This window comes from Zalophus californianus, chromosome 10 (assembly GCF_009762305.2).
Source record: "Zalophus californianus isolate mZalCal1 chromosome 10, mZalCal1.pri.v2, whole genome shotgun sequence".
Classification (NCBI taxonomy): Eukaryota; Metazoa; Chordata; class Mammalia; order Carnivora; family Otariidae; genus Zalophus; species Zalophus californianus.
Window position 1 is genome coordinate 28144328 of NC_045604.1, and position 25245 is coordinate 28169572.

Sequence of the window (25245 nt, forward strand, 5' to 3'; positions counted from 1 at the left end):
TGAATCATTACAAACCAGCAAAACAAGAGGTGTGGTTTCAGAAGATCTGCTTGCCTTAACCCAATACAGAGGTTTACTCTCTAAGTGGTCTAAGATATTCTATATTAGGGTCAAACAGAAAACTGAATTTTTTGAAAAGGCATCAGACAAATGACATTGACTATGCTTATACGAGCGACATGGTGTACATGCACACCAACTAGACAGAGTGAAGATGACTAATCCATAGGGATAACACCAGGGACCAAATCATCAGTAACCATGACAACTCAAGTAGGTGGAGGGAAATACAAACACTGACCAGGCAGCGGGGTGACACTACTCCTTCAGGTAGAGACCCTGGGGTCGGAAAAAGACTTGATGAGTGGGGGAAGCCGTGCGAGAATGAAACCGACTAGCCCCAGAGGACCAGTGTCCGTGCAGGAGGGCTCGGTGGTGACACTAACACTCCCCATGGGCGGCCCGCAGGGCTCACAGGCTCATCTATAGGAGACTGGACGCCTATAAGACTGAAAAGGGAGTTACCTGGTGCAGGGCTGTCAAGCCGTCCACGTTGACCGTGTTGATGTCGGCACCTCTGGCCAGAAGCTTTTTCACCTCGTCGGTGTCCCCGCTAGAGCAAGCGGCCAGGAAAACAGCACCGTCCTCGAAGCGGACCCTAGGGCTCCCGCGACGAGTCTGCGGCTGCCGCCCCGCGCCTCGTCGCTCCGCGGGTTCCTGCTCTGTCAGCGAGCCCCGCCAGCGCCGAAGCTGCTCAGCCCGCCGCATTCGCGCAGACTCTGCCCGCTTCCCGCCCAGGTGCTCTAGCTCAGCCATTGCTCTGGCCTCAGCAGCTGCTGCTGAAACTACCACCCTTGGATTGCTATTGCTGCCCCAGTTGCCGCTGCAGCTTCCCTCGGAGCGCTTCAGCCGGGAGCAGAAGGCGGAGACCCCTGCACCGCCATCTTTACTCCTCCCGCCAGTAGCACCGCCCGCTCGCTCCCTCCGCTTCAACACGCAGGCGCTGCCCGCGCCTCGGGTCATCACGGGACTCGTAGTGAGAGACGGGCCCTAAGGGCAGATCATGGCCTTGAGGGAACTACAAATCCCTGGATGCATCAGGGAAGAGGCGAGGACCCGCTGCTCCCTACTTCGCCGCCGGACCCAGAGGGGTCACCTTTGCCCTAAAGCTGGAATTGTGTCCCCGACCGGCGTCAGCCTCTTCGAGCATTTCGGGAATTGTAGTTTATTCCTGTTGTGACTGCTGCCTAATCTTGGCTCCCTAATTATCACATCAGTCCTTTGAAGTGGAAAAGAGGCAGTAATTATCCCTATTTTCTACTGGGGAAAACTAGACATAAAGTACTCGAAAAACCCAAATCTATGCCCTGATTCTAAATCTAAATCTTATTTACATTACAACGTATAATACATTACCGTGTATTAATCACAGTAAATGCAAAGGTGCATGGGGTGGAGGAGCATGGATACATATACTGCGTCCCATATTATACATAAATTCTTTCAACGAGTCACTTATACTTTGGGCCCTAAAAAGATCCAGGAAAGGATGCATCCAACGATAGTGGAAATATAAAAGCTTTCAATTCAAACTGAATTCACATCCCTAAACAAGTTACTTGATTTCCCCGAGGCTGTTTCCTGATTTGTAAAAGTGATAATAGTAATACCTCACAGAATAGTCCTGTGGATTAAATAATACATGCAAGGCTACCTAGTACTATACTTGGCACATACCAGCTCACTAATATACTAATTAAATACTAATTTCCCTTCTTTCTCCCTCCTCCTTCTCTACCCTTTTCATGCATCTTAAATTCTTAGGAGACAGAGTGGATGCCTTCCTTGTCTTTTGTGATTTTTCCCCCCAAAGTTACAAAAAGACAACAATGGGGCATACTAAACTCCTAAGGCAGCAAGCATGACATTTTCATATTTACAGTGAACTTGGTTATAAAACCTGTACGATTGATTTAATACTTATACCCCCAGGGCCATAGCCCTGGACAAAATATAATTAAATGTGCTGTCCATAATGAAAGAGAACATATACAATTATTAGGTTCTGTAAGTTTTCGAATAGTCTTCTGTATGTTTAAAATTTTTCATTAAAAATGATTACAAGAGTGATTAGGACATTGTAAAGGGAAACTTTATTATATTCCATTGTGAACATTTGTGGGTGCTTCAACTTCCCCCTGAGATGAACTGAGAATTAAATGCAAAATGACATGCAAATGCAAAATGTTTACTACCGTGCCTGTCCACAATATGCTTTAATTAGGTATTCTTAAATACTTTATAAATACTAATTTTCTTACTACAGAGTCTTTGTGAAAAGTGAGTAACAATGTGCAATAAAATAATCAAGACGTGGGGGCACCTGGGTGGCTCAGTTGGTTAAGCATCTGCCTTCGGCTCAGGTCATGATCCCAGGGTCCTCCGAATGAGCCCTGCCTGCTCAGCGGGGAGTCTGCTTCTCCTTCTCCTCCCTTTGCCCTTGCCCCCGCTCCTGCACACACACTCTCTCTCTCTCAAATAAGTAAAATCGTTTTTTAAAAATAAAGATTTTATTTGTTTATTTGACACAGAGAGCAAGCGAGAGAGCACAAGCAAGGGTAAGGGCAGAGGGAGAGGGAGAAGCAGGTTCCCTGCTCACTCCCAGGACCCTGGGATCATGACCTGAGCCAAAGGCAGACGGTTAACGGACTGAGCCACCCAGGTGCCCCAACATAATGGTTTTCTAGTAAGAATTTTTAACTGGGGTAAAATTTTCAGGGATCAATGATGTTACATTTCTTTTGGCTATATTATTTTCACATTCAGAATCAGGGAAGAACTATCTGGCTCCAGTTGTATAAATAAGCTAAAATTGGCCAAGTCCAAGTTAAATCCTTCTATTCATAAGAGGTAAACCTAAATTTCAACAGGATGAATTCAATCTCAATACTAGGAAGTTCCAGGAAATACTTCCTTACTATATCTCTTTCATTTGCTTCCCCCCGCCCCCGAGGTTGTTAGAGTATATAATATCCTCTTTGGAGATTGTCCTAAGTTCCTTGGATAATTTAAGTGCATCCCTACCTGGAAGGGAGAGGAATTTATCTTCAGCTACATGATTACAAAAAGCAGTAATAATTATTATAATCCATTTAATTTAACTGGCTCAACAGAAAAAAAGTTATGCCACAGAAAATAAAACAAAATTAATCTGTGTATAATGGCTCAAAAAGTTTTTCAAAATTAAAATCACGGAAGTTTTTTTCTTAAACATCTTCCCCCAACCAGGACTTTCTGAGAGTAAGCTTATATAATCAGCCCATTAAACAAACATGATAGTTTAGATTTACTAAACAAATACTCTATACTAGAGAAAATCTTCTATACTCAAGTTACTCAAGTTGAGTAAATCCTGGCAAATAATCCTGTGTATAAATAAAATATAATTTTTGTGCTTTTAAATGTACTAAATGAGCCGGCTATGATGCATCTATATTCTTGTGTGAAGAAACTTTTGTTAAATAATTTCCCACACATACACTTAAAAAATAAATCACAATATAAAATGGGGCACCTGGGTGGCTCAGTCACTTGAGTGTCTGCCTTTGGCTCAGGTCATGATCCCGGGACCCTGGGATCGAGCCCTGCGTTGGGCTCTCCGCTCAGCAGGGAGCCCTCTTCTCCTTGTGCGCGCACTCTCTAATAAATAAATAAATAAAATGCTCCCTTTTTAAAAGCAATGACACCTATACACAGGTAACAAAAAATTTTCCGCCTGGCCTCTATTCTCACCAGTTAACATACCTCCCTCTGGTGGACAAATGGAAACTGTACATTTAGCCTGTGGAGTTCTTTTTACCTTTTTTCTTTTATTCAATCCTTTCGGTTTAGTTGCCAAAATTATTTTTTTAAAGATTTTATTTATTTATTTATTTGACAGAGAGAGAGAGAGAGAGACAGCGAGAGAGATAACACAAGCAGGGAGAGTGGGAGAGGGAAAAGCAGGCCTCCGGCCGAGCAGGGAGCCCGATGTGGGGCTCCATTCCAGGACCCCGGGATCGTGACCTGAGCCGAAGGCAGTTGCCCAACCAACTGAGCCACCCAGGTGCCCCTAGTTGCCAAAATTATTGGTATTTGCTTGTTTTATGATACCATCTCTCCTTTTCCAGACTCAACACGGTTCGTGCTTTTTCTAAGAGACATTTTATTTTTTTAAGATTTTATTTATTTGACAGAAAGAGACACAGCAAGGGAGGGAACACAAGCGGGGGGAATGGGAGAGGGAGAGGCAGGCTTCCCGCAGAGCGGGCAGCCCGATGCGGGGCTCGATCCCAGGACCCTGGGATCATGACCTGAGCGGAAGGCAGACGCTTAACGACTGAGCCACCCAGGCGCCCCTCTAAGACACATTTTAAAGACTCCTTTGTCAGAGAACCACCCAAAGAAGTGATCAGTTTCAGTTCTGAAGACAGAATTGTAATTGAAATAGTTACATTTGGGGTAGGAAGAAAATAAAGAAGACCGTTGAAGGAATTAAAACAAAATATCCATAGTAAAATAAGCAGCCAACTCCAGATTTATGACAGAAAACACTTCTCTACAATGAGTAAATATTAACAATAAATGCAACACCCCAGCAGCTAACTGGAAATTAGATTGGACAGTCCCAGGATTCCTTATGTTTGTAATTCATAAGCTACTTCAGTTGATTCATTCTTACAACCAACGTGAGGATCCCCAGGTAGAATCATGGACAGAGTGCTAGTGAATGTGCGGATATCTGGAGGAGAGGTAACATACATGCAGCGGGCTCCGGGAACCAAGCGCTACTTAACACCAATGTGGACTAAATACAGAAATCACTGCAGTGGCCAGAAGTATGTCGGTTTGCAAGTTTAGAAAGACTGGCCATTACTCCTATGCCACCACTGTTCCAAAGCCACACAACGAGCTGAAAGCAGTGAGATAAGGGTTTGGTGTGTGTGGTGGTGGTGGTGGTGGTGGTGTTTTTCCACCACAGTATTCCCAAAGGCTAGTCAAGTTGCACCCGTGTCTTTAGATTCAGGTCAGGTCCGAAGTCAAGGCTGGTTTAGCCATAAACGGGTACTTCCTTCATCAAGTAGTACCACACTTTTAGAGTTGGAAGGCCTCAAAGCCATCTCTTCTAAACTTCCACCCACGCAGGGATCCTCTTTGCACTATCCCGAATTCCCCTTGAACACTTGCAGTGATGAAGGAATTCACTACGTCCCAAGTTTACCTGTTCCGTTCTTCAGGGTTCTAATTGCTAGAATGCTTTACTGGGCTAAATTTTGCAATCCTTTAACTTTCATCCATTAGTCTTAGATGTGTCCTCTGACGCAGTAAAATTCTCCAGGTGAAAAACACTTAAAATGAAGAGAGGTATCACGCAGTCCCTACTCCAGTTCAAGTATTTCTGGTTCCCTTCATTGTTCCTCCTCTGAGGCGATTTCCAGCTCCTTCCCCGCTCTGACAAAGAAAGCTGACATCGTAACCCAACTTGGCACCTCAGGGCCAGACCAAATGATGCAGCCCTCCCGAACTGGCGGGAACCTCCGCCCTGATCAACAGCTCCGTGTACGCGGTGGAGTGACTACGTCTGACGCGCGCTCTAATTTGAAAGCGGCGGGAGCGGAAGCCGGGCTCAGAGCACTGTCCAATAGGGGGATGCGCTCCTCCCCCGGGCATTGCCGCGGGCCAATCGCAAGTCCCTCGTGGCGGAAGGCGGAGCGACGCCAACCGCCTGGGCGTGCGCAGGCGTGGGGAGCAGCTGGTCCGCGCGTCGCTACGTTGTGAGGTGAGTACGGCCAGGTAAGACGGTTGTTTTGTGGCCCCCCCCAGCGGAGAGGGCGCATCCCGGCGGTGGTCCCTGTGAATGTCAGGGACCAGGAGTCCTGTTTCGGTCTAATGTGGGAGTTTCCTGTCTTCTGAAGGGAGAAGTGGCTGTTGAGCGGAGGCTTTGCCGGAATCTCCGCAGCCCGTCGGCGGCCAGAGCTCCCCGAAACGCCGGTGCCCCACAGGGAGAAGTGTGTCCCTGGGAAGGAGACTCCGCTGCCCGGCGCTCGCTGCGGGGCCGCGCACAGGCCGGCGTTTTGCCTTCTCCACCATCTGGTCCAAAACCCACGTTTCCAACACTAGTTACAGGGCTGCATACTGGTAGGCATTGTTGACTTAAGAATTTAAAAAAAAAAAAAATTACGAAGACTACACCCGCCCTTCAAGGGGTTTTCGCCCTACGAGAAGAAGCTGTCAGAGATGAGTAACAACTCCCGGTGCAAGTTGGTGTGGAAGCACAGAGAGGGTGACAAGTGAAAGGAGTGAAGGATTGGGGCGCATTACTAGAGAAGGGCAAGAAGTGATCATTTAATGTGTAATATCTGTAGATGTGAAAGAAGATGAGACTCTTAATGGGCAGCAAAAAGAAGTCGGTGTGGCTGAAGCACAAATTTGTGGGGAGTGGTTACTGGATATGAAGTTGGGGTTTGATTGTAAAGAACCTTTGTGCCCAGAAAATACGCACTAATTGATGGCTTTTGAGCTAAGGAGTGCCATATACCAATTTGTGTTAATATAGTGAGACTGGGGTCGGCCTCCATTAGAGAAATTGTCTTGCTTATTCCTCACCCTATTCTACTCCCTTTCCCGTGCCTTTCCCCTGGGTTCTCATTTTACTATAAAGGTACGCTCTATTTCTTGTGGATTCTTGTCTTATTGTGGTCGCTTTCTTAGCATCTGCTTACTGAGAAAAGTAGTAAGGATCTGTATATAAAACGGGAGGTTAATTATCCAGTGAAACGCCTGCCTCCAAAAGATGATGGTCTTATGGGTGCATCTAAGGAAATTTGGAAGTACTTTAAAGAATAATTTATATGAAAGACTGTTGTAGTGTAATTCTATTTAACAATTTAATTCACCTGTAATATTATTAATTTCATTTAAATATTTCTGGAAGAGTTTGTGAATTGTGGAGGAGCAGCAAGCCTGGAGATTAGAAAAGGAAGATCCAAAGAACGATTTTGTCTGCAGCACAGAATGTCTTTACCTAGCCAATACACAAATTTAGTCTCCTTTAAACATCCCTGTGGCGGAGGTACACTCAATTTAAGTGTATGATTATCATAAGAACCACCCAATAACTACAATCTGTGCCCACCAGGTAATCTTCTGATTATAATTAGTTTTCCAAATAGAAATAGTGTAAGGCGGGAATGTATGGGATTAAAAATAAAAATTTTATCATAGTTGTACAAATTAATAAATTGACCTTTCAATGTAAAGCCTTTGTGAGTGAGCCTGGAATAAATTAGTACATGTAAGCCCAACTGAATCTAGGTTTACTGCCAAGTTGAGTATTCGGTTTACAAAACTGAGAACCAGATCCTGAGATGTATATACGTGTGGATTTTCATGAGGTGATTCTAAAACTCATGGAAAAGCAGAGGATCAAGAATAACCAAGATATTCCTGAAAAAGAACAAGGCGTAGGAACGCAACTTACTACATACCGTCTTATTAATAAGCTACAGTAATTAAAACAGTGAGGTATTGGCTCAAAGATAATCCAATTGACCAGTGGGACAAATTGAAGAATCTCAAGACAGATCCACACATATATGCAAATTTAGTTTATGACCATATCAGCGGGGAAAGGAAAGACTTTCCAAAAAACAACTAGGACAATAGGTTATTCATACGGAGGAAAAGATCCAAAATTGGACCTCTACCTCACACTACACACAAACATCAATTCCTACTGGATTAAATGTGAAAGGAAAATTGTAAAACATTTCAAAGATACAGACCAATATCTAAGTTTGGGGATAAGGAAAAATTTAATACATAAAAGTGTAAGTGTACAGGAAAAGGTTTTAAAATTGATTACGTTAAAGTTAATAGTTGTGTATCTGTCAAAAGACATGAGTAAAGTGGAAAGACATGCCACAAACTGGAAGATAGTGTATGTAACTCATAATATAAAAAAATTGGTATCCTTTGAGTGGCAGCTAAAGGGAGTAGAGGTACGAAGGGTGTTGAGTGTGTGTAGGTGTGGGTGTTTGTTTTAGATGAGAGAGATTTTGAGCATATTTGAATGTTGATGGGGAAAAGGTTGGAAATAGTGAAGCATTGGGAGAATGTGGAATCCAGAATACATGGAGAAAACTTCATACATGTAAGCATTCAACTTACAAATACTTCAGAGTGAGACTATCTCCATCATATTCATTCCTTGCTCTCCTCACAAAGCATGTATAGACTTCCACAGCTAATATTTGTCAAGCCTTTTCTATGCCAGGTATACTGAGGATGCAGTGGAGAGCAAAATTAGACCCAGGCTGTACCTCCTGAGTTTATAATTTATCAGTGGAAACAGACATTAATTGAAAACTTGTAGTGTTTTTGTTGTTTGTAGAGCGTTTTGCATTTTTAATCTTTATTTTTAAAATGTGCTTGAATAGATAACAGAAAGGAAATGGAAAAAACTCAGATTTCTTTCTCAGAATAGGGATTAATATGAAGAATTTGTTTTGTTTTTCACTAAACTGAAGCCATGTGCTAAAAACTCAAGTCACCATTGCTGACTATTTCATGGTTGTCCCTTTTCTCCCTAGTGAATCCCAGCCAGCTTCTAGTGTGGTGCAGTGAACTGTGTGTGGTTCCTTCTACTCGGGGACCATGCAGAGAGCTTCACGTCTAAAGAGAGAGCTGAACTTGTTAGCCACAGAGCCACCCCCAGGCATCACTTGCTGGCAAGATAAGGACAAAATGGATGATCTGCGAGCTCGTAGGTATCAATGTCATGCCTATGATGACCGTATTGAAAATTGTGCTGAAATCTGAACATTTGTATATTCTAAACTAGAGAACAATGACAAGGTCAAAGTACCTTATCATCTTTCTAAACCTAATTTGTTTACACGTATAAAAGGTTTGCTTGACATTTCTTCTCTGGCCTTTTTTACACCTTTTGCTGATTTATAGCCAAGATTTGGGCATCAGCTCTGAAGCAGTGTTTAGACCAAAGATCACCATCTCAAATATCTGTGAGGCCAGACAGGAAACATAATCAGAATACTGCAGTACAGACAAAACAAATCTGCAGCTTATATTTGATCTGTGGTCAGTATTGTCCAACTTCTGTTTTGATCTTCTTTCTGTCCTTTGACACCATCAGTTTTTGGGGTACATTGGTGCATTGCATGAGAAGCTTGTTAAAGCCCTAAGAGGAGAGAATTACTGTCCTAGACCCAGCTTTCCTTTAGGACCATAGACTTTATTAGGACTGTATGGTGTGGTCGTTCAGACCTTCTGATTACCTCTTCTTTCTTTTTTTTCTTTTAAGAAATATTAGGTGCGGCTGACACACCTTATGAAAAAGGTGTTTTCACGCTGGAAGTTAGCATTCCCGAGAGGTTAGTGTGAATTAGATTTCTTTTTTTTCTTTGAGAGAGAGAGAGAGCACATGCAGAGTGGGTAAGGGCAGAGGGAGACAGAGAGAATTTTAAGCAGGCTCCACACCCAACACGGGGCTGGATCTCATGACCTGAGTCAAAATCAAGAGTTGGACGCTTAACTGACTGAGCCACGCAGGCGCCCAGTGTGAATTAGATTCTAAACTTACAGGGTAAAGGACGGTTATTGGAAGATAGAGTCATGTAGTAGTGTTAAATGTAGGAGTTAAAGGTCCTAGGTTTTAATCCTAGTCTTATCATGATGTAATGTGACCTTGGGCAAGTTATTTTATCTCTCTGGAGTTCAAATTCCTTCTCTAAAAATGGGCTAGATCACATCTAAGGCCCCTCTTTTCTTCATTGTGTTAAAATATACATAACATAAAATTGATCATTTAAACCATTTTTAAGTGTTTGGTTCAGTGGCATTAAGTATATTCACGTTGTCATGCTCCTGTCACCATAATCCATCTCCAAAGCGTTTTCATTTTCCCAGACTGAAACGCCATACCTGTTCAGCAGTAACTTGCCAGCTCCCTGGTCCCCCAGCACCTGGCAACCACCATTCTCCTTTCTGTCTTTATGTTAAGGCTCCTCCTAATTCAGGTCTCCTTTAAGGTTCTCATCAAGTGAGTCGTAGTTGTAGTTTTGTGCAGAATGGGGAAGGGAAGAAATGAATGAATGACTGTTGATATGTAGATGTCTTTTCACTAGATCAGATCCTGGCCAAACTTGTTAAAGTCCTGAGAGAAGTAGCTTGATGATCATGTGATACATCAGTTCTGAAAATAGGCTGGGCATTTTCCAAGGTTTGTGTCTCATTAAAAAGGCATAATAACCAAATGCAGTGGGGGCACCTGGGTGGCTCAGTTAAGTGTCTGACTCTTGATTTCGGCTCAGGTCATGATCCCAGGGTTGTGGGATTGAGCCCTGTGTTGGGCTCTGTGATCAGTGGGGAGTCTGCTTGAGAGTATCCCTATCCCTCAACCCCTCCCCCACACACATATGCTGTCATGCTCGTTCTCTCAAATGAATAAATCTTTAAAAAAAATGCAGTGTATAAATCTTTTTTTTTTAATGTTTTTATTTATTCATGAGAGTCAGAGAGAGAGAGAGAGAGAGAGGCAGAGGGAGAAGCATGCTTCCTGCGGAGCAGGGAGCCCGATGCGGGACTCGATCCCAGGATCCTGGGATCACAACCTGAGCTGAAGGCAGACGCTTAACCATCTGAGCCACCCAGGCGTCCTGCAGTGTATAAATCTTAATTTGATCCTGTTTTTCAAAACCTATCTGTACAAAAAGTAGGGGGCAATTGAGGAAATCTGAATAGTAGATGATATTGAGAAATACATTTTTAATATTTTCATAGGTATACTGATAGTATTGCAGTTATATGGGAGAATGACCTTATTCTTGGGAGATATGTGCTCAAGTATTTACAGGATGAAGCGGTTTGATCTAGGTGGTGGGTACATGAGTGTTTTTAATGCTATTATTTCAACTTTTCAATTGTTTGTAAGTTTTCATAATAAAAATTTGAGGAGAAAAAAGGTTTGCCTCTCAAAGGCTGTCTTCCTAATTAGTCACCAGGAAGCCTTTATTATTATATGTTTATAATGAAACAATACGTTAATAAAAATTCTCTATTATCCTGTGTTTTCAAAGGTACCCCTTTGAACCTCCTCAGATCCGATTTCTGACTCCAATCTATCATCCAAACATCGATTCTGCTGGAAGGATTTGTTTAGATGTTCTCAAATTGCCACCAAAAGTGAGTGGTGGGTAAAGGGTGGACACAGCATTCTGTGATTCTCATCTATAAAACTGGAATTAGAGTATCACATTCTTAGTAATACAAAAGCAGCTGCCTATCTTCTGTATATAGGGCGCCTGGAGACCATCCCTCAACATTGCAACTGTACTGACTTCTATTCAGCTGCTCATGTCCGAACCCAACCCCGATGATCCCCTCATGGCTGACATAGTAAGTGTTCTCTTGTCCTCTGCGGCGCACGTCCTGCTTTCTGCATACCTCTGATTTTTCATTTATGAGGATAGCTGTGGCAGCTGCAGCTTAACCACTACAAAGCATTTTTCTCTCCATTGACTCTTCTTTGATTTTGTCTCAGTCCTCCGAATTTAAATATAATAAGCCAGTCTTCCTCAAGAATGCCAGGCAGTGGACAGAGAAGCATGCAAAACAGAAACAGAAGGTATGATGATTGTACAGTTCTGATTTTGCTACTGTTGTTAATCCATTCAAAGTGTATTTATCACGGGCGCCTGGGTGGCTCAGGCGGTTAAGCGACTGCCTTGGGCTCAGGTCATGATCCTGGAGTCCCGGGATCGAGTCCCGCGTCGGGCTCCCTGCTCGGCAGGGAGTCTGCTTCTCCCTCTGACCTTCCTCCCTCTCATGCTCTCGCTCTACCATTCTCTCTCTCTCAATAAATAAATAAAAATCTTTTTAAAAAAAAGTGTATTTATCTGTAAATGCGTAAATGGTTATTAACTTTGCCAAATTTGTAACGTACTCTAGAGTAGCTAACTGATTTTTTTCTCCTATTATAACTTTCTAAATAGTTATTCAACAAAATAGCCTGGTAGCTCAACCAACAGTATATTTTTCCTAACAGTTGTCATCTTTGACAACACTAGAGGGCAGGCAGCATCTGCTTAATGTTTTTTTTATATTCTTGGGGTAGCATGGATAGATGAGAGGTGACTCTGATTCTTTTTTTGAGGTTTTCTTTTTTAACACTGAGAAGGGACTATTTGCAGGAATCAGGAAGGAGTGAGAGAGGTATAGGAGAGAGGGGAAAATGAACATTTCTTATGGGACCATTCATAGAAGCGAGAAGGAAAATTTCCCCAATTTAAGTTGACAGAGCTTCCTCATTTAACAATACAAATTATAGGAACACAAAGATTTGCATATTCTGGTTCTTGCTGAGTTATAACATCCTTCAGATTGAGTTAAGTAGCAGTTACTTATGAAAAGAAATAAAAATTTAAAACATAACAAAAGATTGAAGAAGATGCTTCTGAAGGGAATATCATATACAAGAGGCAACAAAGAAGTACTTGGAAATAATATTAACAGCACTTCATTTGTTCTCCATCCTGGTTCATAGTGTGAACCTTACATTTTACCGTATCTGCTCCTTTTTAGGCTGATGAGGAAGAGATGCCTGATGATCTGCCAGAGGCTGGTGACTCAGAAGTAAGCAACACGACACAGAAAAGGAAAGCCAGGCAGCTGGGAGGCATAGAAAAGAAATTTCACTCTGATGCTTAGGCGTTTGTCCTGGTTGTAGTTAATATATTTTTTCTTAGGATGTTCTAATTTGCCTACCTCTCTTGGATGTTTTTCTTTGTATTTGATGACATTATCATCTTTCGTGTCCTATAAGACAGACCTTGTGTATTTACGTATTCTGCTCTACACTGATTCTCTGAGGCTAGTTTGTTTTATTTAGCTTGTACATACGTAGTTTGAAACCTTTTAAACCTGAAAAATAAATAACCACTTAATGTTGAGTATGTGTTTATTCTGAATGTGTGTCTGGGAGCAAACTGTCCAGAAAGCTATATAATAAGAATGTTAAAATATTTGGAATTGTTGTCTCTTATTTTGCCAACTTACCAACATCACTAGGGACGCTGAATGTTTGACGTAGATGTAAAATCACTGTTGGAAACGATTCAGTTACCACCAGGCTTTCAAGGACTCTAGGTTTTCAGGAGTCTTAACAGAATGTGGGAATAAGGTAATGGACCCTTTTGTTAATTTTTTTGCAGTTTTTACTTTTTGCGATTTACATAGCTGGTCAGAATTACCACGGTAATAAATACTTATTGAACACCTGCTGTGTACCGAGTATTGTGCTCGTGTTTTAGAATGGTGAAAAAAGCATCACACGTGAGATTAACCAAATAATCATACAAATTTAAATAAGGATTTTTGTAATCACCTTCTGTCCCTAACTTCATTTCATGGCAAGTACTACTCTGAACAGATAGGTGCCAAACTTGAATCCCTTACTCACGATTTTATAATCATCTACTTAGACTTTATTATTCCATTGAGATGACAGAGAAAATGGATTTGAGCAGAAATCAGTTGAAGTGGAAAGAGACTGCCCATGCTGAGTGAAAGACTTTCTGAAGAATGTAGATATTAAGAGTCCTAGGTAGAAAAATAAAGACTGTAATATCCCTGTCCGTTACCCAGTGTAGCAGTTTTATCCCAGTGCAGTAGTTTTATACCGAGGCTAGGCACTGTGCACGTAAAATAGTGCATCTCTGAATAGGCAATGTCTGCTCATCCACCTATGAGTTACCTTGTATCCTCACTCAGCACAGCCTGCCACAGATCATGTGTGGTACTGGACTCAAGGCAAACAAGAAGAGAAGTGTGAATTTATATAATCCGTAATGACAGATGATGGCACAAACTGAAAATATAAATTTCTTTTGTATCCCCCACTTCATCAACTTCCAACTTCTCTAGAATTCTTGAACCATTTCTCAAAATTAGTTCTCTTTTTAAAGCCCAGAAATGATTTTGGTGTAGGTTTTTCTCCTATATTCATGCATATAAGCCAGATTCGGGGTTCCTAGATAACATTAGTATATCAGGTGGGATGCTTTCAGCTATGAGTGAAATCCAACTCATACTGGTGACAATACAACACGGGAAGTTCTAATGGAATAAATGGAAAGTCCAGGGGTGGGGTGAGCATCTGAATTGGTGTGTTCAGAGGATCAGTAACACCAAGATTTCAGTCTCTTTCCACCTGCCATCCAGAGTAACAACTTGTCTTGGTTGTCTGCTCCTTAAACATACTCCCCTTTCAGAGTGACTCCTAGCAGCAGTCAGGGCTATGTACTTTCTAATTCACACCCGGCAGGCCATGGAGCGAAAGTTCCTATAATTGGACCACCCTGAAGCCAGTCACTGTGGTCAGGGAAATGCCATGTGCTGATCAGGGTGAAGCCAGACGTGAAGTGTGAGGGACTTAGGGAATAGCTGTAGGAAAGGAGCCCCTCCTATGGGACAAAACCCCTACACAACGGATCAATCACCAGGTCTGGTCAGTTCTACCAGCCACTTCTCCCTCCCTCTTCTTTTTTTTTTTTAATGTTTTATGTATTTATTCATGAGAGTCAGAGAGAGAGCGAGGCAGAGGCAGAGGGAGAAGCAGGCTCCCCGCCTAGCAGGGAGCCCGATGTGGGGCTCGATCCCAGGACCCCAGGATCATGACCTGAGCCGAAGGCAGACGCTTAACCATCTGAGCCACCCCCAGGCGCCCCATCCCTCCCTCTTCTAATACTAGTTCAAGCCATTCTCATCTCACTTGTACTATAGTCCCCTTACCATGTCTCCTTGCCTCCAGCCTTGACCCTCTACAGTCCATACTTGTCAAAGCAGCAAGAATAATCTTTTGATGATGTCAAAACCAGATTTTACCTCCCTCCTTAAAACCCTTGAAGTGGCTTCCTTTTGCAATTAGGAAAATAAAAATCCAGTCTCCTTCCCTGGGCCAGAAGACACTGATCTAGCTCCTGCTTGCTTTCTTTCCATCCTTATAGCATACCCTCTACCCCTATACACCACACTGCAGCCACACAAGCCACTTCCAATCTCTTGAACATATCTAGCTTATTCCTTGTTCAGGGATTTCTACATTGTCCATGATGGTGTCAGCTCAAATATAGCTGTCCCAGAAAGTCCTTGTCTATCCCATCTAAGGGAGCACCTTGAGTCCCAGGCACCCTAGCCTATGGCTCATTACCCTGATTAGCTTTATTCATAGCATTTGTACCTATCGGAAAATGTGTCCATTGTATATACATTGTTCGATTCCAAGTGCTGGGGATATAGTGGCAACAAGAAACTTTTCTCTCTAATTGCAAGAAAAACAGAGCCAAAAGTGATTAGAAGTCATCTATCCATCTCTCTGATTTAGCAAGTACAGAGGACCTGGGCTAGAGAACAGAAATGAGAGAAAATGAGAAAAGCCCAGGTCCATATCCCCAGCCCAAGGAACGATGGGAAAGGGTTAAAAGCAGGGACACTGGGGTCAAGGAGGCCCCAGCCTAGCCCTGGCAGTGCTGCTTACCAACTGAGTGCCCTTAGTATGCTCTACAATCTTTCTGTGCTTTGGGTTTCTCCCAAAGAACAGGGATAATGATAGTACCTGACTCATGAGGTAGTTGTGAGGATTGACTTAAGATGATGCACATAAAGCGCCTAGTACAGGGCCTAGCACAGGGCTGACATACTGAGTGCTTAGCTGGGGACTGGGGATGGAGACATAGTGGCCCGACCACAGTTGGGCCCCAAAGAGATGTTCTGCCCCTTGCCTACTCGCCAGTCTGCTCTGCTCCTAGGACAAGCAAGCTGAGTGAAGTTTCCCAGCTACAAACCCCTAATTAAAGAGGAGAGATGACATCCGTGACTGATCATATAAACATTGTAGATTCCAAGCTCCCCTCTCCTGCTGCCCTCACTCCCTCTCCCCACCTCTCCCCAAAAGCTATCTAAATAAGAACAGATTTTACCACCCACCTTGTGGGCAGTCTCTAAGGCTGGGGACTAGCTATTTATCCTTCGGCTGCTGTGGGAATTCAACACACACAAATAAAGCTCCTTTTCCAGCCAAGTGTGTATTTTTCCATCAGCATGTGGCCCCCCTGCCCAGGTTGTCTTGTTTAGGTTGGGGCGGCCTGAGGGAGGGAAGAACAGGGTGGGGGGTAGGGGTGTGTGGTTTCAGAACCTGCTCCCCACGATGGGTAGCTGCAGGGCAGCTTGGAGTCCTGCACAGGGCTGCCAGTGAAGCCCAGGGTGATGGACGCAGATGTGCTCTGCCCAGAAATAACATGTTCCCCTTTCTCCCTGCTTCTTGGCAAGTTGCCCCTGGCCCCTCCCATGGCTCCCAGGGAGCACCCATGCTTTACCCGACTCCCAGTTTCCATCAAGGATGGCAGGTTATCCAGTGTCTCTCCCACCCCACCCCCACCTCCCATCCCCGCTCCAGGATTTCTCCCCTTCGTGTGCTTTCCTCGCTTGCCTTTCCCCTGATCCCACAATCCCACCAGATTATGTCCCCTTCCTTCTGTGGTCTGCATCCTTTAACCAGGACCTTGCAACTCTGCTTCAGAAAAAAGGCCTGCTGAGGGATCTTTCTCCCAAACCTCCCAGCAGAGGCAACTTCCTTTTGGCGGGGAGTGGGGGGGGGAATGGGGGGGTGGGGGGTGTTTTTATTTATTCACTAGGTTCTCTCCAGACCTGGGAGTTATGTCTGGGGAACTGCCCAAACAGGGTCAGGTGGTGATGTGGTCCCTTCTGGGGGATTGCCTAGGTTTCCCTCCTCTGATGGCCCATGATCTCCAAGGTGTCTCCTAGTGCTGATATCTGGCAGTTCTGTGATTCTCAAACTACCTGTGGGATCCAAGGCCAGAGGCTGCTGGTGGTGTCAGGCTCACTCAGTGATGAAATGAGGTTGGCCTCACCTGCCCTTTCCATTCTCCCCCCTCCTCCAGCACTCTCTTGCCCTGTGTTACCCCCTGGGGCCTCCCACCCGCCTCCCACCATCCCCACCTGCCAGCCTATCCTGACAATCCTCCATCCTTCCTTATTCCCATTCTACAACTGCCCTCTCCACCCTAACAGTTGGTAGGAAGTCAATGGGTTTGCTCCTGGGCCATGGAGAGGGGGTGATCAGAGAGGGGGGTGTCCAAGAAACCTATTTGCAAGTGACAGACTCTAACAAACTCACATGAGCAAACAAAAGTCCTTGTGTCACAAACTGAGGAGTCCAAATGTACTGTCCGCAAGTCTTTAGAAGAACTTGAGATAGGAACCCATCTTGGACCAATCACGGTGGCCAGGGAATAGAATAAACTGAGAAGACTGGCTCACATTCCAGCTCCAGAACCTAGAGTGGAGTCAACCCCACCTGAACCACACGCCTTAGGGAGCCGTGGGGATAGTTGCCTTTAGAAAAGCCCAACGGAAGTTCCCGAAGAACGGAAGCGGTGACTGGGCAGGCTGAAGTAGCAGATGCCCCAGGCAAAGGGCCTAACCTGAAGGAATAAGGAACTGTGATGGTGTAATTTCAACCACTGTGCTAGCCACGGGAGGAGCTGTTACAGAGAAGGGGGTCAGGGAACTTGCTGGCCCTTCAAATCTCACCACAGAAATAGCTGCCCACTCTGCTTTCTTATAAAGAGAAAGGATGTGCCCAAAGGGCACGACATAGAGCTACTGAATGGAGGGCCAGTTCTCAGGAATAGAAATGTAGTTCAGACGAGAAGCTATCTGTTGTTCTGTGTTATTTGCATCTTCTGGCCAGATGTCCCCATTAGGCTGGGAAACATAATTTTTATGGATTACTTAAATATGTTAATTTCGAAAATATCCCCCCCCCACTCAGCAGAAATTAATTGAGCACCTTTTTGTGCAAGGCCCCGTGGAAAGGACTGAAGCCACAACAGTGGATAACACCAAGACAGTCCCTGCTCTTGTGGAACCTTTCTGCCATGCCTACTGTCCCTTCTGAGAGAAGAGCCCACAGCCTTGCTCCAGGGGCAGCTCTGAGCAACCGTATTTTGTCCGATGGGATCCCACATAAACATACCCATTCATACACTACAATTTAGTGGACTGGGACAGGTGCCTGGCCTGAGTGGTCAGTCCATTAGTTGACCACTGACCTCTGATTTGACCTAGTGTAGGAAAAGAAGCTTGGCTAGTCAGATTTTCCCTCAATCTCCAGGAAGTACCAAAAGAAAACAAGGCAATTAGCCAGGAATGGAAGCCAAAAGAAAGGATGCGTAGAGAGGGCTTGAGGAAGAACAGGGGTCATCGTAAGAACAACCTGGGCAGAAGTTATGAATAAACATAGCCTATGACTCCAAAGAAGCAATGAGGTAAAGAAAAGATATTATTACCTCAAACTCTTGTTGTTGTTGTTGTTGTTGTTGTTGTTGTTGTTGTTGTTGTTTTAAATGTCAGTGCCTCTGCATCTGCGGCTCACTCACACCAGTGGCACGATGCCGGGCCAACGGAGACCCAGGGCTCAGAGCCCGGGGCCAGATCCGGGCCTCAGCGGGTTTCCTCTCCCAATCTCCGACGCACCAGCGAGTCGGCCTGGCCCCAGCGAGCCTGCCTTCTCCTTCTGCCAGACCCGCTGCCCCCTGGGCGCACCCGGCCTGGTGTTTCGCGGCTGCTGGCGCCCACGTGCCGGCGCGCGCAGGGACTCCCGGGGGAGGCCGGGCCCGCATCCGGCTTCGGGGCCGGGAGGCAGGCAGGCCGACAGAGGCGCCTCGCGGACGGAGCGGCTTCAGGGCGCCCGCGGCTCCCGCGGCCCCGCAGCCCGAGCGGGGACGACACGCGCGTCCCGCCGTCCCCGCGCGCCCGGGAGTCGCGGTGCGCCCGGCCAGCACGGAGCGGCGCCCACACGTGCGCGCGGCTCCACGGCTTCGGGAACAAGATCTAGAACTCTCTTTTGACCCAGCAATTCCACGTCTGGGACTGTGTCTTACAGATATACTTACACGTGTGCTAAATGACATACATCCGATGTTACTTGCTGCAGTGTTTGTAGAAGAAAAGATTAAGCAAACCACATTTCCATGAAAAGGGGCAGGGAATAAAATTTAGGATACATCTGTATAAAGAGAGAGAAGATACGGTAAAAAAATGAGAAAGCATTCTATACTGGTAAGGAAAGATCTTTGAGCTCTGTTAATAGATGAAAAGTTCTGCAGAAGCAGAATTGCGGTATGCTCCCTTGAACAGAAAGGAGAAGTAAGAATATACATGCCTTTTGTTTGTATATGCATGAAGAAACTCTGGAAGGGTAGGTAAGAAACTGATAATAGTGGTGACCAGTGAGGGTTTGGGAAACGGGCAAATGGAGACTGTTAAACAGATATATTTTATTTGAACCATGCGAATGTATTACTTATTCAAAAATTAGATTTATAGAAAGCCTTCTAGGTAAAAAGCGGGGGAGGTGGAGCAGTGGACTGTGGTGAGAAGGGGACAGATATCAGAGCAGGCCTACAGAGGGTAGCTTTGCTTCCTGCTGGGGGGGCTCCAGGCTGAGTGACCACAAACTCCCACTGGCTGGGTCTCAGAGCCTCCCTGCATCCAGAAAGGCCCTCCCATTTCAGCCACACTGGGCCCAGCCCAACTGCTCTTTCTGGTCTTAGATTTACTGAGATCCTGCCTCCCTTCTTGCTCTACACAGACCCTCTTAGGGAACATCCACTTACTTGAGTTAGCCCCTGTGTCTCCGTCTCTCAGTCCAGTCCAGCAGGAACCGCTGAATGGCCTTTTGGCAGTTGGGCCACGAGGATGGATGGGTTTGGAATTCCATCTTCAATAAGTGTGGAAGAAAGAAATAGTCCTGGAGGCATCGTTTGGCCTCTCAGAAGGAGGTAGGGCACTAGGCCAGGAAGGCCCTGACTGGGGCTTGCATCTCCTTCCTATGACTGCAGGGTTTTACTGAACCCAATCTCTTTCCCTTACCTCTAGAAAGGAACTGCCTGCTTGTCTTGGGGACATCATCCCACTCTGGGTCAAGGCTTCAGGAAGATTTCCAAGGCAGAGTGGGTGAGGAAGGTCGCCCAAGTAGAGGAAAGGAAGCTGATTCTCTGGGATTCACAGAATCAGGAAACCCCAGGAATAGGCTTGGGGTCTGAGAAGATGCTCAGGGGCATCTAACAGGAAGCCCACCATGTTGCCTGCTTTCTCTAGGCCATTCTCCACCTAACCCAGTGCCCAGCACACAAAGGGCACTTAAACACGGGCGAGCCAAATTGATTCTGATCCTTCTAAATTTCAAACCTGAGCCTCCTTGGCTGTGCCCCGGCTGCCCCAGAACTCAGGGGACAGGGTGATCACTCCTCTCTTAAGGCAGCCCCACCTCTGGCTGCACCCCACAGAGCTACCCACGGCAGCAGAAAAGAGTTGAGGGACACACGTGATACTTCACTGGTGCTTTATTATACAGAAGAATCCAAATATTTACATCTTGACAATTCTTACACTTCACACAGCTGGAGAGGGCATGGGCCTGCAACCCAGAAGTGATATAGGGGATACCGGGTGGGTGGGAGAACTTGCTACACCAGAGCAGAGGTAGTTAGAGGAGATGGTGCCAGAAAGGATCAAGGATTCTAGCTACTTCCCATCATCCTCACTTATTCAGGCCCTACCAATTGTTGGCAACTCTTCCTCCTAGAGGTTGACGAGCAAGAGGTGGGGAGAGGAAGGTGAAGAGAAAGCCCAACTAGAGGCTCTGTTAATCCATGGTCTTCAAATCTCAGCACTGAATTAAGGACTTTCCCTCTTGATGTGTACAGAGGTGCTTTAAAAACCACGGTTGACTATAGAAAGTTCTCTTCCACAAGTTGCTCTGCAAGGAGACTGTGGTTGCAACTGTTTGCCAAGGCACAACACACAGAGGCCAGAGCCACACATCCCAGGTCGGCAGTTCCCAACATTTCTTCCACCGCAGCCCTTTGGATGGATTCATCCCCGTGGACGCCATTTCGGAAGATTTCACATGCCCTGAGTTATTTGGTTTTTGATTTTGTTTCGTCAAAGACATATAAAACCTTCAAAGTCTTCTACTGATTATAATGGAGATAACCAAAAGAGTAACATACTGACTTGCTAGAAAGTCCGTCAGAAACAAAGAAACTACTTCACCATCTTATTTTGGGTAAATGTACAACATCAACTAGGCTTTTTGAATAATGAAAATAGTCCATGGCGAACACCTCTCCTCCCTTCCCCCACACCTCTCCTCTGTCCAGAAGGGCCAGACTTGGCAAATGCCCAGAGCTTTAGGAGTATATGATGACGGTGGTGTCACCCCAGAGCTTGCAGCCAAAAAACCCTGGCGCCCTTTTCACAGAAGAGGCAACCTGTAGGGAACTGTTCCCATGACTCCTAAACCTCCAACACATGGCCACTTCACTCCACATTCTGCTCAACACTGGCTCCCTGGCTCCAAGGTCGGAAGTGATCACATGGGGTGGGGGTAGCTGTGAGGAGGGGCCTGGATGACTTCCTAGAAGTCAAGGCTCCCACAAATCACACACCTGGGGCACCTCAGAGAACTTTCCACGTAACAGTCACCAACTCCCAGTGCACAAAGTAGAGCAAACTCCTTCCATGAAAGGCTCTTGATCAGGGAAACAGGGAGACTAGTGGTTCTCAACCAACTGATAAATGAATTCCCCACCATCTAGTGAGTACCTACTCTGAGGTTAACCCTGTGCTAGGACCCTAAGTTCCTGCTGTGATTACAAGGTCAGCACATTTAGCTTCAGAGCCTATAAGAGTCCGGGCAACTTAGCTGGTCAAATGAGATTTAGAAATGTGCCAAGTTCCACTCATGGTCTCTGCCTCATCCCTCCACCTCAGCCTAGGCAGCCTTGGGGACTTGCGTCAGAATTTCCACTGGGCACTGGGGGCAGTGGGGAGATAGAAGCTAAACTGCAGGCTAGGAAGGACCTTCTCAGAGTTGTCTTAATAGTAGAGCCCCTCTTCTGAGCCTTGGATTCCCTTTTTATGTCTTCAAGAATGTCCTAGCTCTCACCTCCTCGTCCTGAGATCGAACGTGTGTGTGTTTGGGGTGGGGAGCACTAGCACACTCAGAGACACTTGGTAAACCCTAAGGTAGGAAGGTTGGGACAGGAGAGGTAGAAGCATCATGCTTCTTTGGGGCACCCAGGGATCCCAGATTCCTATAATGCTCCCTACAAAACAATACATACAATGCAAATATCCCTCCAGTTTGCTGGCCAGGGGCTCCCTGTCCCACAGAGAAGGCAGGACCTGGGATGCAAAGGAAGAACTGGGCTTGCGGCAGGAGTTGGCAAAAGGCATATGGTGGAGAACCATGGGAGGGCAACTCAAAGCCAGAAGGAAGCCAGGCAGTCATCGACTTCCCTCTGTGTACCCCGCCAGGATCCGGGGGGGCTCTCTCTTATTGAGGGCAGAAGTCTCACTGGTGGTTGGGCTTAGGGAAGAGGTAGGACCCCATGTGGGATCCCTTTACCCCCGCCCCAACACGGGGGGCTGAGGCTGGAACCACAAAGGCAGCCTCTTCCCCATCTTCCCAGGGCAGAGCAAGAGGGACGGGAAAGTAGAGTGTGGACAGTCTTCTCTGGCTGATGGGACCATCGACTTTACCCCAGGTGGAACTCCTACGGTCAGGGTTGTCTCGGATCGGTGGCACCTTGTGATGTCCCGGGGTAGCACTAGGTGGTGTAGAGGTGAGGGCCCTGGGAGGGAGCAGTGTTACATTCTGTGAGACATTAATAGATAGCCCATGAAAACCAACCAACCAAACAAAAACCTGTTGTCAAATAATTTGGGGACGTGGGTTAAACAAAGGTCAACAGACTTTATCCCTGCGGGATTTCTTGCAGCCGTTACTATACTAATATGCACTGTGAATCTCTTAAGAAAGGGACAGAACGTGTAGTATCTTCTAAAACTGATTTTAACAGAGGGTCTTTTTGCATGGCGTATCTCAAAATTAACAGGACACAGAACACATTTTGTGTCCAATCCGTGAGTCAAAGGGCAAATGCCCAAATGCCTTTGGCAGGCCCCTTATAGGTCTTTCCCTGTGAGGTCCCCCTGCCCATTGTACCCTGATCCTTGACCTGCTCGGCCCCCTACTTCAGTCACTGTTTTGTGCTTCCCTCAGCCCTCATTTCCCTTAGGCAGACAAATGTCCAGACCTCTGGTCCACAGCTTCAGATGTGACAGGGAAGAGGCCCAGAGGAAGGCCAAGGGGAACCCAGGCTAAGAAGCGCACGTTAATGATGGCCATGGGAGGGAGGAGACCAGTGGAGCCCAGGGCCCGGGGACTGGGCCATCCTGCTGTGGATCATACTGTTGAGTTGTGGTTGAATTTATTTTACAAGCAGCCATCATTCATGGAGTGGGAGGGGAGGGAAGGGAAGAGATGGGAAGAAAAGAGTGAGGAGGGACATTTATAAGTGTGAGGCAAAGGCGGAGCCAGAGGGCTGGAAGGCCCTGCTCACTGGCAGGCCCCCGCCTGCTGACATGGCTCCCTCTGCCCTGAGCAGCAGTTCTCCATCCATGGAGGGTGGTGGGTTCCCAAAGTGGGTTCCCTCTGGCTCTACAAAATGGCTGCCCTCTAACCTGGGGCCCCCTGGCTGCGGACAGGAAATGAGGGTCACTGAGGGGAAACCATAGGTCTCCAGCCCAGGGGGCCGCCCAGCCTCAGAAGCTTCCAGAATGAGATCTACATCAGAGAAGGCCACCAGGGCCTGGGTGGAATCGCAGGAGCTCTTGTCCAGCTCACTGGCAGCAGCATAGGCTAGGGGCCCTGCGGTCCCTGTGCAGGGCCAGAGCCGCCGCAGGTCATCCCGGAAGTGGGGGTTGAAGAGCAGGTAGAGCAGAGGGTTGAGGCAGGCAGGCAGGGGTAGTACCACAAGTAGCACAGACTTGACGGCCTCCGGGGTGACAGGGAAGAGGCCCAGCATGGAGGCGAAGCTGAGGAAGGCCACAGGGCAGTAGAGGAGCCCGTCTGCAAAGATGAGCCAGGCCACATGCCTCACCATGGCACAGTCCCACACGGCCTCGAAGTCGCCCCTCGGCAAGTCGCAGTAGAGTTTGATGTAGGCACCGGCCACTACCAGGAAGCAGAAGGAGTTCATCATGACCAGGGCCACGGCGAAGCCCAGGGCAGCTGGCCGGCCCTCGGGGGGGGCATAGGGCAGGCAGAGCGGGGACGCCCCGTATTCTCCCACCGAGGCAAGTGGCAGGGCAGCGGCCAGCCCGGCCAGCAGCAGGCAGCCCAGGGCCCCGGCTCGCACGCTGCTCAGGGAGGGGGCCTTCCCGTAGGCCCGGACGCAGGAGACAGAGATGCTGCACTGCACAGCAGCCAGGGTGAGCAGCAGCACGGAGGCCTCGGACCCCAGGACGGCCAGGAAGCCTGTGGCCTGGCAGCCCAGCCCCATCTCCCAGCGGGCTCCGTACTGGGAGAACTGGCCAAAGGTCAGGGCGTCGACGGAGGCTAGGAGGCCACAGGAAATGCCCGTCAAGGCGTTGGCGCCCGCAAGTGCCCCTACGACAAACTTGACCGGGGGCAGGGGGCCGGGCCCGCCAGCAAAGACGCTCAGCAGCACCAGCCCGTTACAGAGCACGGAGAGCAGCGCGACGGCCCACACAGCCAGGCGGATGCCCCAGCTCTCGAAGAGGTGCTCGCAGGGCTTGAAGGGGCCTGGGGGAGAGAGGATCAGACATTACCCCTGGGTCAGAGGCTGCTGGGTCGAGGGTCCTGGGGATGAGGCCAGCGAGGCTGACGCAGCCTCTGTCCTCAGAGAACTCCCAGGCTGACAGAGGCAGACCTGGTCTCTGAGAACTGTCAGGTGGGGTTGTGGGGGGGGGGGGGGCACAGTGGGGACACACACAGCTCTTCCTCCAAGGAGCTGCAAATGGAGTGAACACTCACCCAATACGTGTAGAAATATAAACACATAATAAACCAACTTGTACACAAAGTACAGATTCATACAGCACAAACCCAGGCATTGAGGAAACGTTCAGCCAAGCAGTCTTTCCAGAGCAGCAGGATTTAGGGGACAGGAAGGCGCGAGGTGGCATAAACGAGTGGAGGGGGCACCCGAACTGGGATGCGGCCGGGCCAGGGACACAGAGGTGTGAGGGGCTGCCCGGAGAGGGACCAGTCTGCGTCCCAGGGCTCTGCTTCTC

General features: G+C 46.9%; 3 protein-coding genes across 18 annotated transcripts in view; 1 reads left to right on the forward strand and 2 right to left on the reverse strand.

Annotated features, from left to right (window-relative positions):
• PPP1R12B (protein phosphatase 1 regulatory subunit 12B) overlaps positions 1–970 on the reverse strand; it is a 216497-nt gene extending 215527 nt beyond the window's left edge. For all 9 annotated transcript variants that reach the window (XM_027609982.2, XM_027609978.2, XM_027609977.2 and 6 more), the window contains exon 1: positions 526–970. In XM_027609982.2, coding sequence (XP_027465783.2) covers positions 526–816 — 291 coding nt within the window. In that variant the 5' untranslated portion in view covers positions 817–970. The remainder of the gene's footprint in view (positions 1–525) is intronic.
• Positions 971–5723: 4753 nt separating this feature from the next.
• Positions 5724–13327, forward strand: UBE2T (ubiquitin conjugating enzyme E2 T). 6 transcript variants are annotated; one of them, XM_027612194.2, is made up of 10 exons: positions 5755–5818; positions 5955–6177; positions 6974–7177; positions 8631–8803; positions 9001–9138; positions 9362–9431; positions 11136–11241; positions 11356–11454; positions 11600–11683; positions 12640–13327. In XM_027612194.2, exons 4-10 carry the CDS (start codon positions 8695–8697, stop codon positions 12763–12765), a joined length of 732 nt encoding a protein of 243 aa, XP_027467995.2. In that variant the 5' UTR covers positions 5755–5818; positions 5955–6177; positions 6974–7177; positions 8631–8694; the 3' UTR covers positions 12766–13327. The 6 variants fall into 6 exon arrangements, with proteins under 6 accessions (XP_027467999.2, XP_027467995.2, XP_027467996.2 ...); XM_027612195.2 differs by having other exon boundaries at positions 5795–5832; XM_027612198.2 differs by lacking the exons at positions 5955–6177; positions 6974–7177 and having other exon boundaries at positions 5724–5818.
• Positions 13328–20479: 7152 nt separating this feature from the next.
• Positions 20480–25245, reverse strand: part of LGR6 (leucine rich repeat containing G protein-coupled receptor 6) — a 118667-nt gene continuing 113901 nt past the window's right edge. For all 3 annotated transcript variants that reach the window (XM_035721970.1, XM_035721972.1, XM_035721971.1), the window contains one exon: positions 20480–24754. In XM_035721970.1, the coding sequence (XP_035577863.1) occupies positions 23499–24754 (1256 nt within the window). In that variant the 3' untranslated portion in view covers positions 20480–23498. The remainder of the gene's footprint in view (positions 24755–25245) is intronic.

What these genes read in the sequence shown, in the direction of transcription:
- UBE2T (XM_027612198.2), top strand. Translation starts at nt 8,695, where the DNA reads ATGCAGAGAGCTTCACGTCTAAAGAGAGAGCTGAACTTGTTAGCCACA. An exon ending in CAGCTTATATTTGATCTGTG is followed by an intron (nt 9,139 to 9,361) that starts GTCAGTATTGTC and finishes TTTTCTTTTAAG; the next exon opens with AAATATTAGGTGCGGCTGAC. An exon ending in ATCCCCTCATGGCTGACATA is followed by an intron (nt 11,455 to 11,599) that starts GTAAGTGTTCTC and finishes ATTTTGTCTCAG; the next exon opens with TCCTCCGAATTTAAATATAA.